The sequence below is a fragment of the Balearica regulorum genome, chromosome 4, assembly GCF_011004875.1.
Source record: "Balearica regulorum gibbericeps isolate bBalReg1 chromosome 4, bBalReg1.pri, whole genome shotgun sequence".
In the NCBI taxonomy this organism is placed as follows: Eukaryota; Metazoa; Chordata; class Aves; order Gruiformes; family Gruidae; genus Balearica; species Balearica regulorum.
The window spans coordinates 2,881,721-2,895,316 of record NC_046187.1 but is presented as its reverse complement, the minus strand read 5'-3'; the positions used below and the strand labels follow the sequence as shown (position 1 = coordinate 2,895,316).

The 13,596-nt window shown below is 47.4% G+C and overlaps 1 protein-coding gene across 7 annotated transcripts in view; it reads right to left on the bottom strand.

Moving 5' to 3' along the window:
- ALPK1 (alpha kinase 1) overlaps positions 1–13,596 on the bottom strand; it is a 58,644-nt gene that overhangs the window by 24,667 nt on the left and 20,381 nt on the right. For 6 of the 7 annotated variants that reach the window (XM_075750963.1, XM_075750969.1, XM_075750962.1 and 3 more), the window contains 2 exons: positions 9,660–9,892; positions 4,817–4,971 (listed from right to left, as the gene is read on the bottom strand). In XM_075750963.1, the coding sequence (XP_075607078.1) occupies positions 4,817–4,971; positions 9,660–9,780 (276 nt within the window). In that variant the 5' untranslated portion in view covers positions 9,781–9,892. Of the gene's footprint in view, positions 1–4,816; positions 4,972–9,659; positions 9,893–11,222; positions 11,405–13,596 lie in introns of all 7 variants that reach the window. The other variant, XM_075750964.1, reaches the window with a different exon arrangement.

Here is a 13,596-nt window from a genome sequence, read left to right as displayed (position 1 = left end):
GAGTATCTGTAAACTACTGTGGCAATTCCCTGTGGTACATTAAAATACTATGTCGAAGGGGATATTTTAATACTTAAAAATAGTTAAGTGCCAGCGATAGGACCTCCCCGAGAGGGCAGCATTGAGACCACTATAATCAGCTAAAAACCCAAGAGTCTTTCCTAAATCTGAGTCCTCAAAGCATCAATTCATTTGAGAAGTAGTTCCATTGGAAAGGCAAACGCAACATAGCAATCTCAGTAAGACAACATTTAAAGTATTCCAGAGAGGAAATACTCCATGCAGCTGCATCTGAGAAGAGGAAATCCTACCCGTGAGTTAAGTGAACTGACAGCCCTACAGGTACCCGGGATCAGACTTCTTTTTTTTTATATTTGGTGCCCCACATGAATGCTGCTGAAGTTTTCCCACACCGACAGCAGAAGACCGAGTACTGTTGGACTTGGCAGCATCAGGGCTGTCACCGTGGACAGGTGAAGCTCCCTGCCCACACCTGATCTCTGATACTTCTCATTTACAAAGCGTCAGGGATCGCCCAGCATAAGGGAGGCTGGGGTGCCAGGGATTCCCTCTCGGACTGAATTCAGCCCGCAGCTCTCCCTTACATCACTCTCCGTTTCACTGGGATCACCCAAGAAGAGCTCTTATGAGGCAGGTAGCAAAAGGTCAGCCCGAAAAACCAAGATCCCAGGGCTACGATTTCGAGCTTTAATTCTCCCGTTACCACACCAACAGTTAGGAGGAGAAAACTAAATCCTCAGCCCCCTCTTTAGTTCCTTTTCAAAGGCTTCCAAGTTCTTAAATGCCACACACACACCTAAGGGTAGTTAGAGCATGTCCCTCAGAATGGTTTCCCTAATTAGCCAAGGCCCAGGTGAGGGCTGCGGGGCCTTATTTTTCTCCTGTTTTCAATATTCCCATTAAATCCCATGAGATTCTGCGCCAGCAAGCCCGGGGTCCGCGCTCCCCCGTCCCCGACAGGGAGCACGGGGCCAGCCTGCACAGCTCCCTACAGCGGGTGCAGAGGGACCTGCAGGAGAGCCCTCCTCTTGGGGGCTTTTCCTTTTGTAGTCGCACTGTACCTACCCCAGCAGATCCCAGTCCATGGCTGAATGCCGGAGCCTGGATCCAGGAACTATCAATACGTACTATAAAAATGAAGTAAAGCCCCACATCATTACAACAGGTTTGCAAACGAGCTCTGATCTTGAAACAAAAAAAAAAATAGTGTGGCATGAATCATCCCACAAGAGAACTACTTGTGTGCATAGAGTTGTCCTTCAAGGAAACCCGCAGCAGGGTTTGTGGGATCAAAGCCTACGTGTACATGGGCATGTTGCCCTCTATTGGCTGGTCACCGAGCATAAGGCAATTCCCATCCCTCGGGATAGCAAAGATCTGCAGGAAGGGTAACCCCTGGCAGCCTCCCTCTTGGGTCTGCAGCCCCAGTCTGAACCCCACAGCACATGGGGGATTTAAGAAGAAAAAGCAATCGCTCCTTATTTATAGTTGTCGGCAAGGATGCTGTTATAATTCTGATTTTGCTTTGGTTTGTTAAAAACAGAAAGCCCAGTGCTTCCCAGTTTTTGCTCTGGATACACATGTTGGTTATCGCCCTTCAAGCCTTCGGGCAGATTCCTCGGGCTGAGATGAGCTGCAGGACAGGATCAGTTTGCTAGCTGACTGCAGCTCACAGGGAGACTGTCTTAAAACCTGCTAGGAAAACGCAGAAAACATTATGTTGAGCTTGTTGAACTGGGGTGGCTTTTGCATGGGTTTGTGAATCCCCGGCAAGGGAAAAAAAAAACAAACAACAAACCCTACCATCTTCTATAAGATGCAAAGATTTTGTAAAACCATAAGCGCTCGTTTGCCTCAAGGATTACAGTAAATCTGTTGCTTTAAAATCCCTATGGAGGTGCAGTGATTTCATGTAGTGGAGAGAAATGAGGGGGGAAAAAAAGAAAACTTCGCTTACATGGCCAAAAATCTGCCCTGAGCCCTGCTCCAGCAGCAGCATGCCTCCCATTGAACCGAAAACTGAACTGCAGCGAGAGAGTGTCGAGGAAAGCCTGGCTTGCCGCTACCCCCTGTCCCCCCCAAGCTGTTTTTGCCATGCCTTTCTATTGCTTCGGCCAGCGTGCAGAAGTAATGAGCATCCCACAGCCAAGGCGAAGAAGAGCGCTTTAAAGGGCTGCAGGTGGCTTTGCCTTCTCGATGCGTCAAACTAGCACACAGCCGCCAGCTACGGGTATCTCACTTTTTAAAGTGCAACACTAAGGCAAACCCTTGAAGCCAAAGCCTAATCCGCTTACTCACTGTGCTGGTCTCATGGAGCTTTTCAGCCTACTCACAGAGTAAAACATCCTCATGGTGAGCCCCAGTAGCCAGCTCTGCCTCCTCGTAACACCATCAGTGTGTTATGGTAATGAAGTGCCTTTCATTCGTGGATCTTAAAGCACTTTTTAAATGTAATGAATTACGGTTTATGAGCTTATTCTAAGCATGGCAAATTAAAATAAACAGAGATGAAAAAAATTAAAGGTTTTTCTGAACAATAAATCGACAAAGACTTTTTTTTTCCTCCAGGGAATTATATTATCCTTCTGTCCCTCATGCCAAAAAAAAAAAAATAAAAAGAGAAGAAAAAAGTTGCTGAGACTTTTATCTTTCCTCATCACACTGTAATCACTTCTCTTCAGCCTCATTTCCCCCCCAGCTTTTTATCCAAAGAACTGAAGCAGCCTTTGCTCTGCCTTGAAATTTTATTTAAAAAAAAAAAAGGGGGGGGGGGGAGGAGGGGGGGAAGGAATGGATGAAGGAGGGGAAAAAAATCCCTTTTCCTGACTAATACTAATAATACAGGTCAAAATGTCAGTCTATCTACAATTAAATGGAAAACAAAAAAGGTTTTCCCTTTTTCCCATGGTACAATGGCACTGGAATATAAATTACCAACGAAGATGAAATAATACTTCAAAGCACATGGGGAAAGGCAGCACAACGTTTACAAAGTATTTTCAACCGCAGGATGGAACACTGAAGACAACGGTAACCAATAGACTTCAGGGGGTGTCGGTGAATAGTCTAAAACTAGCATGCGGTAGGATTTTAGGTCCCTATAGTCTATGACCCCATGATATGCTTTGTTTAACAAGGGCAGCTGCAGTTATCAACAGATGTTTCAGCAATAAATAATTGGTATCATCTCAGAAAAGATCCATCTACCTGGGGAGAGGGCATAATGCTGCAAACACTGCTCCACTATTACAGCCACATTAATCTCCCATCTAGCCAGGTCTCTCAGGGAGTTTACTGCAGGTGTTTATCCTGGGAGAGAGCAGACAAACGCTCCAAAGTTAGAGAGCTGTGTGGGGATTGTAAAAGAGGTCAACCTCTGCCATAAATTTCTGTCTGAGGCCACACACACCAAAGAGAAAAAGAAAATAAATACCCAAGAAGCAGCCGCTCCCCGCCGCCCCCCCCAGTCCAAGCGAATTCAGGATCCCTGCAACGTGGGATGCTGGCGAGGGGACGCTGGGGCTGACACCTCCCAGCCCTGCAGTTGGCTTTTCTGAGCTTCTCGTTGCTCCGTGCTATTCCAAGCAATCGTCCTCAAAACAAGACTTGCTGGCCATACTTGGGCAGGGCGCTCTCTGAAACAGGGGAGATCTCCTGGCTACCTTGGACTTAACAGTTGTGCAGCTGGACGAGACCTCCCTGCCCCAAACCCCAGATTTTCAGGCTGGACTGCCCCTTCCCATGAGGAATGGGACCGTGTTGGCTTCAGATATGCACCACAGCAAGCAAAAAAATCCCCCAAACCCCACAAACCTCATCTTTACTTTATGTCCGTCCTGCCAAAGGGATACTCGTTAGCCTAGATATTACGTTTGCCATTGAAAAGGGAGCCCTCTATTTACCTCAAGTCACGTCTGACATGCCTCCAAGAAAAGCGGAGAGCAATCCACATTTCCTGCCGCTTCTGATCTTTAAGCAAAAAACCTCAACGCCTTACAGGATGGCATCCCCAAGCACCATTTGGATCCTGCAAGTCCTTACACAGCCATGTATCCTTTACTCACAGGAAAAGTCACATTAAATTCTTGCCTCTCCTGCCTAGCTTTGGTCCTCGAAGGGATCTTGTCAAGTAACTCTCATGAAAACAATAAAAGCAGGTGATGAATTGCACAAGCCCTACTAAAGAGAGTAATCGTCATTGCCTCCTAGCAGTGCTGACTTAAACAAGGCACAGCCTTCTCTTCAAATTCATGACTTTTTAAAAAACTTTATGCAAACATTCGGCATTTTAGTTCTATTATAACGCCAGTTCTTCAGGGAAGGGACTAACATTACCTTAATGGAAACAGAAACAGAACTGCCCTGTGAAACCAGAGGAATGGACAAAGCAAACTAGTGCCCAAACTAGCCTGGGCTGAGCATTAAACTGAGCATAAACTGCATAAACGCAGTCAAAGTCATCGCTGCGTGTTCTGCAAGGTGCTCGACGCACGGACAATCCGTACGTACCTCCGGGAGCACTTCTAGACAAGGCAGAGCCAGTGCTCTCTGCCCTGCAATGTCTTTGTCCCTCTCACAAATAAAAGTCACATCTCTGGCACTTTGGCCTTTACGAGCTGCCCCATCCCAACGCAGACTCGCTCTCCTCTGCTGCCAAGCAGTTCCTCACCTGCTCCTGCCAGCATGCAGAAAAACGAGCCCCTGAACCCACAGGTGATACTACCTACCAGGGCTCTGCATACCCTCAAGCACCTCAGCAAGACATTTTATGCAACAGGTGTGTTGAACTTCATACCAGCAAATCAGGGAGCCTCACGCTGATCATATCTTGCAGGTTTGTTTTGTCTTCTGGGCCGAGGTCTTGTTTGTATTGCCACTTTTCTGGCACAAAGGGCCACTTCATTTCCTTTGCCTCCTCCAGAAGGGTCCTCAAGTCCTCCGGAAGCAAAGCTGAAAAGGTCAAAGAGCAGGTAAAGATATTGGAGAGGGTTCAGCGGCAATACAACAGAGCACCTACCCTGCAAAAAGCACACCTCCCCTCCCTCTCGGACATTCTCCCAGTCACTACCAGCTCTTAGCTCTTGCCACCAGTCTCATCAGGAGTCATCCGTTACCCTTGGCTGCTCTGCCCTCCAGGTAAATGGGAGCCATCAGCCATTAAAAAGGCTTTTAGCAGAAAGACACACCGGCTGGTGGCTGGCTGGGCGTGAAGAGCTACTCCAAGAGAGACAGGAGGAAGGAAACCTGTTCCCCGTGTCAGAGCAAACGGGGCCAGCAGCACAGAAGAGCATCTGCTCTTCAACCTAATTATTTGACTGATGATTCAGTAAAAAAACAAAAAAGTTGTTGGCCTGAGTTACTCAACCCGCTTTCAAAGCGCTAGCCGGAGACTACAGGACACACTTTCCCTCAGCGCAGGAGAGCTCACTGCTATAGCAAGACAAAACGGTTTAAGCCACATGCCTGCGAACTGTTATTAACATGGCAGTGCCCACGGACACATGGCAGATGCCAGCTGAAGGCTTACGACAACATTCTCTAAAGCCGATGCATCTTTAAAGCTGGCTTAGCCGAGTAATTCACACTAACTGAGCAGCTGGCCTGAGCTTCTGCATTTCTCTTGCAGTTTGAAAGAGAAGTTAGAAGTTATGAGAAGGCACCCTCGGTCCAGGCACAACCAGCACAGAGCCGCACAGAAACCCCTTTCACCTGAACGTTTGCAAACCCTACCCAAAACACAGCATCCTTTCCAACTGGAAAGGCCAAGCACAAAGGAGTCAGACAGATTTTTTTGTTGTTGCTGTTGGTTTTTTGCATGAGGGCGAAGTACTCCCAAGTTCCCACTCCGGGCCCCCGATCCTCCGGCGACATGCCAGAGCTTGCAAGGCAAGAGCGCGGTTCGGCCCGTGCCCTGCTCCCTCCCCAGGCTGGCCCTTCGCCTCCCGTATAACCATTGGCTTCGGTTGGATCGTCAACCTGACCCGACCAAGGATGCGACTGCTAGTAGGAGCACACAGCTAGAGATCTGGGCTTGGATTTGTCCCTGCCTTTCAGCTGCAGCCCACATTAATTTCCTTGCAACAGGGGTGAAGCTGCAGCCTGAGTGCGCTGTGCAAACCGCTCGGCCGGCCAGACTCTCTGGCCAATAAACGTGGATTAACAAGGATTATTGACCAGATGGGGTTAATGGTGATCATCAGCTGCAGATCTAGCCCCTTCTGGCCATTAATCCCCAGAAAAAAACCCCACTCAGAGACCATCATCGCTTTAACAAGGCAATGCAATAAATGTATTACTAGATATTTTTTAATCACGCCTTTACAGATGACTGTAGAAAATGCACTACATAAAAAGTCCATTTCATGCTCACAATATAGCGCATTCACTGGTACGTTTTTCCTAGGAAAAAGTAGGAAGTTGGATATTTAGGGCCCTTTTTCCAAAAAGTCACCTTTAAAGAGATAGCACTTTTCCCCAACCCACGTTTTCTCACTTGTTGCTGCAGCTCTGGACACGCTTCCCGTTACACATCCCAGCTTCCCACGCAGCCACGTTTCCCTGCCCTTCCGAAGCGGCGTCTGCAGGGGCTCAGCCCTCCACGCCACGGCAAGGTGGCCACACGGCAGAGCTGGAGGGGCAAGGAGGTCATGCTCCCACCCTCACACCTCTCACTGCAAAATCAGTGCAGGAGCAGGGATACCCACCTCATCACCAGGAACGCAAAAGGATGGACAGAGGGGTTTATCCCCCCGTGTAGAAGAGGGAAGATCAAGCTTCCCAAAATCTTTTCCAAAGGACGATTTGAGGGGCCTGAAGGCAGCCGCAGCACGCACACGCTAGCCCATATGATCCCATAGGACTAACATTTTGGGGAGGGATCCAGAGAAATAGGATGCTTACACAGATCCCCTTTCTGTCTCCTCCTCTACTTTCTTCTGGCTTTCCCACACAAACTCACACATACTTGAATAACACTACAACAGGGAAAAAAAATGAGTGACAGCAACTATGAAAATAATCAGTGGACATTGGTATTCTCTCTAAAGCATGCAGGTATTACCGCTGTCCTCTTGTTCCTGTCTTCCATGTTATCCTTGATCAAACCCTAATCCCCCACCTACTTGATGCACTAAACAAGAAAGAATACGGTCAAATTCTTCAATGTTGAACTTTGATTTTTAGAGAGACGTCCTCCGCAGTCACTACTGGTTAGAAGCTGGTTAGAAAAGGAAACCAGGGCAACATTTTCAGAAAGATTTGGCAGTCTAGGGGTCTTCAGTCATCTTTGGGGTTGGGCAGTCCCGTAAGCCTAGCAGGATACCGCTTCGAGTCTTGCTGTGACGTCTAGTTGTCACCGCATGGAAATAAACACAATTAGCGTGTTAGAACAACAAAATGATGTTGTACCACACAACCATCCACTAGAACCACACCAATCGGTTGGGTAGCTCATACAGCTTTCTGCTAAAATCCAACTTCCAGGCCAAGAGTTTACTCTTGTAACAGATAGCTGTTCTCACTGCAGGCAGTATAAATCCATTAATTAACAAAGGCTGCACTCGCACAGAAGTTGATTGGAACCATTTCTAGCCTAAAAATAAATAACAAAGCAATACAGACCCACCTCACACCCATTCTGCCCCTTCAACTGAAGCAAGATAAGGATGCGCTCCTTTTCCCTCTCCCACCATTTATTACATGTATTTGGCTTTCAGTTTCTCCTGCACCTGGTCTGGGCGAGCCGGGGCAAACAAAGGCAACCCCAGGAGGAGAGGGGGGCAAAGAAACCCCCTCCATCTCTGCGCTGGGAGGGTCTCCCAAAGCTGAGAGCCCCCGACCTGCGAGGCCCTGCCTTCCCCGGGCCGAGAGCCCCAGCAGTTATTAATGTCGCTGTCACCACCTCGCTGCTGGGTATTTTTGTTTCAGCTGATGGGAATACCATCCTCCTCGAGAAGCCTCGAGAGCATCATTTCAGGCTCTGATCGCCCATTTCCTGAAGCAGTTTACCTGAAGGACCATGTCTAATCAAGTGATTATAAGGGCGCTGATTTACCTTATCTGGAACTAAACTGATTATTTCTCATACTCTGTGGTATTTAATAGGAGAAAAGGAGGGAGGAGGATGAGGGAAAAAAGCACTACCTGATTAGGAGTTCAAGAGCCTATTCTAAGGAGCCATAACAAAGCTTAAAAGAATTTGTGATGAGGAAACAAAGTACCCTTTGTTGAAAACAAAAAGAGAAGAGAAAAAATCTTCCAGTATCCATAACAGAAACCTATACGCCACCCTCCACCGCAAACAGACTTAGGTGCTTCAGAAAAAGGCAGCTGACCTCCCAGCAAGAACAAGGATGGTCAGAAAAACATTCTCAACGGCTCCACGCTCCGAGACAAACAAAGGATTTTAAAGATCAAATTAACATTATGGCCGAGTCATTCATGCAAAGCAAAACTAAACATTATTAACACTAAACTGGAAAACGGACAGTACTGCAGGTGTGTCACGCAAAAGAAAAACTCCACATAGATTTTTTTTTTTTGTGGGTTTTTGCTAATGCCTTTGTTTCCCCTCCCAGAATTTTCAGATTCATCCTTTATTATATTCTTCCGTACTTGCTGAAGTTATTTTTCTGTGTGGCAGAAAGGAGAACATAACCTCTTCGCCCTCTACCGAAAAGGTGTCATTCAAAAAAGTTCAGAAATTCAAACGTGGCTTTTATTTCATAAATAAAAAAAGCTTTGGCAATGAAGTTATGTAACCCTCAAAGTCTGAACCTAGACATAACTTAACCAAGTGTATTAGATCCTTTCATGATTGACATGAACTGGATTTCCACTAGAATTAGGAAATAATACTTTTGGGGGGGTTGGTTTTTTTGTTTGGTTAGTTTTTTTGTTTGGGTGTTGGGGGGTTTTTGGGTTGGTTTTTTTTGTTTTGATTGGTTGTTTTGTTTGGTTTTTGTTTTTTTTTTTTTTTTTTTTCCACAAACCACTCTGAAAGGACCATGGCAATACCAAAATAAACACTGGTTTCCAGCTTGGAACACCAGCATTAGAATAAATGAAGAACCTTTCTATTACAGCTCTCGCTAATACCGCTTCCTTTCCCGGTTATTTATTCCAGCCATTAGCTGGCATGGATTTTCCTTTCAAGAGGGATATTGCAAGTTGGGTTTTTTTTGGACACCACTTATAGAGGTCACACACATTTTACAAGATAAAGATTCAGGCAATGAGCTCTGTAATATATTAGGAGAAGCTGACAAACAGAAAAGGCCCTCCCCCAGTTCCTATGAAAGGAGAGGAAATATGTGCCCTTATTCAGAAGTTGCATCCCTTTTTTTTTTCTTTTTTCTTTTTTTTTTTAATAACTGAAATTTATGTGCATCAGCAAACTTTCAGGCATTGTTCTTCCCAAACTAAACTGTTCCTTACAGCCTCATGTTTACTGAAGCCTAAAATTAGAACTGACAGCAATTCACTGCAACAAAGTGGGCTTCTTTCCCTGCCTGCCTGTAGCCCGCATCCCATTCACGGCCTCGAAATCCAGGCATCTCTTGACATTCATCTGCCAGGAGAAGAAAAATAGGGCAGGGCTGAGGAGCAGCGGCTGCTGCCACAGTCCTGCCGCCTCTCACCTTGGCACCGCAGGTATTCCCGCTCGTCTTTCTCGCTCGTGTCAGCCTTTGCCGACAGGAGCGTGTCCAGAGCTCGCTTGCACTCCTGCAGCAGCGTGGCCACGGCATTTTGATTATTCATGAAGGCTGATCCCACTCGTCTGTGAATTGGGTGTCCCCGGGTGCACAGTGATCAATTACTTAGGAGAAGACACGGATTCTAAATGAAAAGGATCCCTTCGAGGCTGAGGTACCTGGTGAACAAAGGAGGGAGAAAATGATTAACTAAAGTATCATCAATTATCTGAAAGGCTCAAGCAGGGAGAAATAATAGGGGAAATACATGAAAATACATGACAGCCTCAGAGGACTTTATTAGAGGAGTGTGTGAAATGACTGCAGGGTCTCGGTGACAAACTGCGCAATGCAAACATCTCCGACACGCCAGGGAGATAGGACAGCGTCTTCAACGGAGCTGGGAAAGCCCAAGCAGGGAAGTGACAGGCCGGGCTGCGCCAAAGCCCCTTGCACTTGGGAGGCTCGGGCTGTCGCACGCCGTTCGCCGGGATTGAATGGCAGAGCCGTGCACGCTCTGAACTCGCAGAGGATGCTGCGTGTGTTTACCAGACCACGGGGCCGGCTCCGGATACACTGTAGACCAGCTCACACGTGATGTGCAGGGTACCAACCCCAAATCCTTTCCAGTTACTACAGTCATTCTGGGGGAAGTCCCTAGCAGCAGAGGTCTGCCAGCGCCCGCTTGCACTGCTTTTATTCACCCGGCTGTCTGGCCTGCCGCTGCTTTTCCACTGCAAGTCCTTCAGGCGCTTATGACATTGCCAATTGCAACGCAGAAAAAAAACCCCACCATTTCCATCCCGGGTATCTGGGCTCAGCATCTGCCAAAACAGTCAAGCAGCTTTCAAAAATGAAGCATGAAAGAAAAAGTTTGGGTCATCATCCCCCCAGCCTCACTTGCAAAACTACTCCCACAGTTTGAAGCAACATAGTCAGAAATAGCCTCTGTAAAAACATATCCAAAATTGGGGAAACAGCAAGCCTATGGAGGGGGAAGGGGAGTGCAAAGGAACACACACACAGTTTGCTCTGCTGACTATAAACAATTTATATTTCAGCAGCTAAATTTTTCCAGACAGTTCTTTATTTGTTTTTTTTTTCCTTTCTGTTGCAGCTCTGGGATCGCTGGATCCCGGAGCTGGTGGCAGACGGCCTGTGTTCTTAACAGCACCAAGAGCAAGCTGCCAGATTGAAAAGCAGAGGGCAAAAGAAATGCACTCATGCGAAAGCAGAGAGGATCAGAGAGCCTGCCGTGGAAGGGCAGGTGGAGCAGGGCAAAAGATGGGATTCATCAGCAAAGAGCCTGGAGGCAGGAGCTAGTCAGTGGGGCTGTGACTGATTCTGCAAACAAATGTCAAAGAAAGAAGAAATTTTAAAAGTAGCTGTAACAGAGAGACCGAGGACAGGAGCACAGGCACATGAGAGCAACTGGATAAGCAAGAGATCAGCTAGATGCAGAGCCAGGAATAAAAACTTAGGTAAGACTATCACTGTTAAATGCTCAACATTTCCTAGCGTCTGAGGCTTGGCTTTGCGATCGCACTGGTGTTTTCCTCGTATCGATTCTTTCTACGCAACCCACGCTATGGAGCACCTTGGCAGGGCTTCCTTCTACTCCACAGCACGGCACAAGAAGGTCCCAGCACACTATTCAACCAGCTGCAAAAGCAGACTGTAGTCTTCACCTTCTGGAGGGCACAAAACATTCTTTAGAAAGAACGAGAATCACAGAATAGAATCATAGAGTATCTCGTGCTGGAAGGGACCTCTAAGGATGATTGAGTCCAACTCCCTCTGTAGGGAGTCTCAAGAGTACAGCGTCAGACACAAAGGAGCTAGCTCCAGTTCTCAAGGCTGCTGTTGATGTCAAGTCACATAGGCTGTGCCTCGTTTCTCCATGTCACATACATGAGAGAGGAACAGAGATGCCATCTGAGATCCGGCTTGTTCGCTGGGCCTTCCAATGGACAGCTAGAAACCTCCTCCTCAGGTGCTGCGACGTCAAGTTTGGCAGGGTTTGCAAGACATCCACCATATGAACGAATAAAAAGCCCATATAGCGAAGAAGCGCTCTGAGAAACAGCACAGGTTTCATTGCTGTGGTTGTGACTCTCAGCCAACCAACTCTGTGCTCGGAAAGCTGTTAAAAAATTAACCCACCAGGACAAGCAATCCAATAAAAGGTACAATACAGGTCAGAGCTCTTATAATGAGAGCAGGTTAATGTCTGCACTCAGGCTCAGTTCCCATTCCTCCAACAAAACACCGAGGTGGGCTTTCCACTGTTTTCCCTCCCCTTCATAGCTCTGCCCAAGTTGCTATTTCTACCTTCCTTTTCTCCCATTGCTTTTGTATTATAAATGCCTTCCTAGGAAAGGATTTAGAGGGGTTTCCAGAAAACACGTGCACGTGCAGGTATCAACACAGCCCAAGAATACAACTCCTAAGCATGGCAAAGTTTAAAGAAAGCCACAAAAGCAGAATGTATAGCTGAAGGCCTCTCCTAGTGCTTCTCTCTCTGTCCTGGAACAGGACACAAAGAAACAAAGCAGTACGAAAGCCCAGAAAGGCTCCTCCATCTTTTTAAGCTCCAAATAAGAACGAGCAGGGCCGCCCCACGTGGGGCACCATCCTGTGGGTATTGAGCCAGGTGAGCATAGCTGGGTGCTGGGATCAGCCCCACATGGCAAAGGGACAACCAAGCACAGGGCACAGTTATGGGTTTCTGTCGGGAGCAAAAGGAGACGAGGCCAGAGACAGGGCTGGAGACACAGCTACAGCGTGCTCCAAAGCCCACCCAGGAGATGGGCTGAACTATCTGTCAGCAAACAAAGATCATTCTAAAAAAAAAAAAAAGCCACCACACTGACGGGATTTGCTGACAGCACAAGGTCCTAGTCCACAAAGGATCCCTCTCCCTAAGCACCTCCTGGCTGGCAAGGACAGGCATCTGAAACTGCTAACAGCACCCCAAAAGCAGACTCTCAGGAACAGCAGAGTCCTTTCCTCCTACCCTGCCAGGTCTAGAAAAGCTGATCCAGTTGCTGGTTATCCATTGGGGGGGGGGGGGGAAGCAGCCCCCTCTGCTATAATCACACTGACACACCTATGCTAGTGTTGCTTGCTCTGTTAACTGCACTGACATCTGCTAATTGATTTATCTGATTACCCTGCCCTGTGGGAACGAGCGTGCGGCTGTCCGTGAGTGCCTCCCAGGTTGGGATGAAGCATCCCTGCCATCTGGCCCTGACTCCAATCCTTCGTGTAATTGATTTCTCAAAAATCTCGTCTTCTACGGAGTCCCCTCTAGCAACCGCCGAGCACGCATACACGTATCTCAGATCCGCTGTGAACATTAGTCCGAGCGAGCGGAGACTGCTTCAAGAGCGTGCAGCGACACATTGGAGAAAGCCTGCATTTGACTGCCACCTCGCAGTTCGTAAACACAATTTTCTATGAAGATGCACTAAAGCAAACAAACGCTTGCCTTCTAAAAAATAACATCGCATTAAGAGCGTCCACGGGAGCTTACAGATATACTCCAAGTTATCTACGTTGCAGTCCAGAGCACAAAATTAGTATTTCAAACCCAGCTCGCAGAAAGGCTGGAAGGCTGCGGTCTGGAAGATGACATTGGGTCTTTACTGTAAGCAGGAGGGCCCCGTGGCTTTGTGAGCCACACAGGCTGCCAGTCTCACAAAGAACTGACGGGGCTTAGCGGGGAAGCTTAAATTAGTGTCCAAGTACAGCACTCTGCTTCCTAGGATCGCAAAGATTTAACTCACCGGGAAACTGCCAGATCTATAACAGTGATATAGGAAAGTCAGCACGTGAGAAATTTTTCTTCAAGTACATTTCTCCAAAGAACTGAATAAACAGC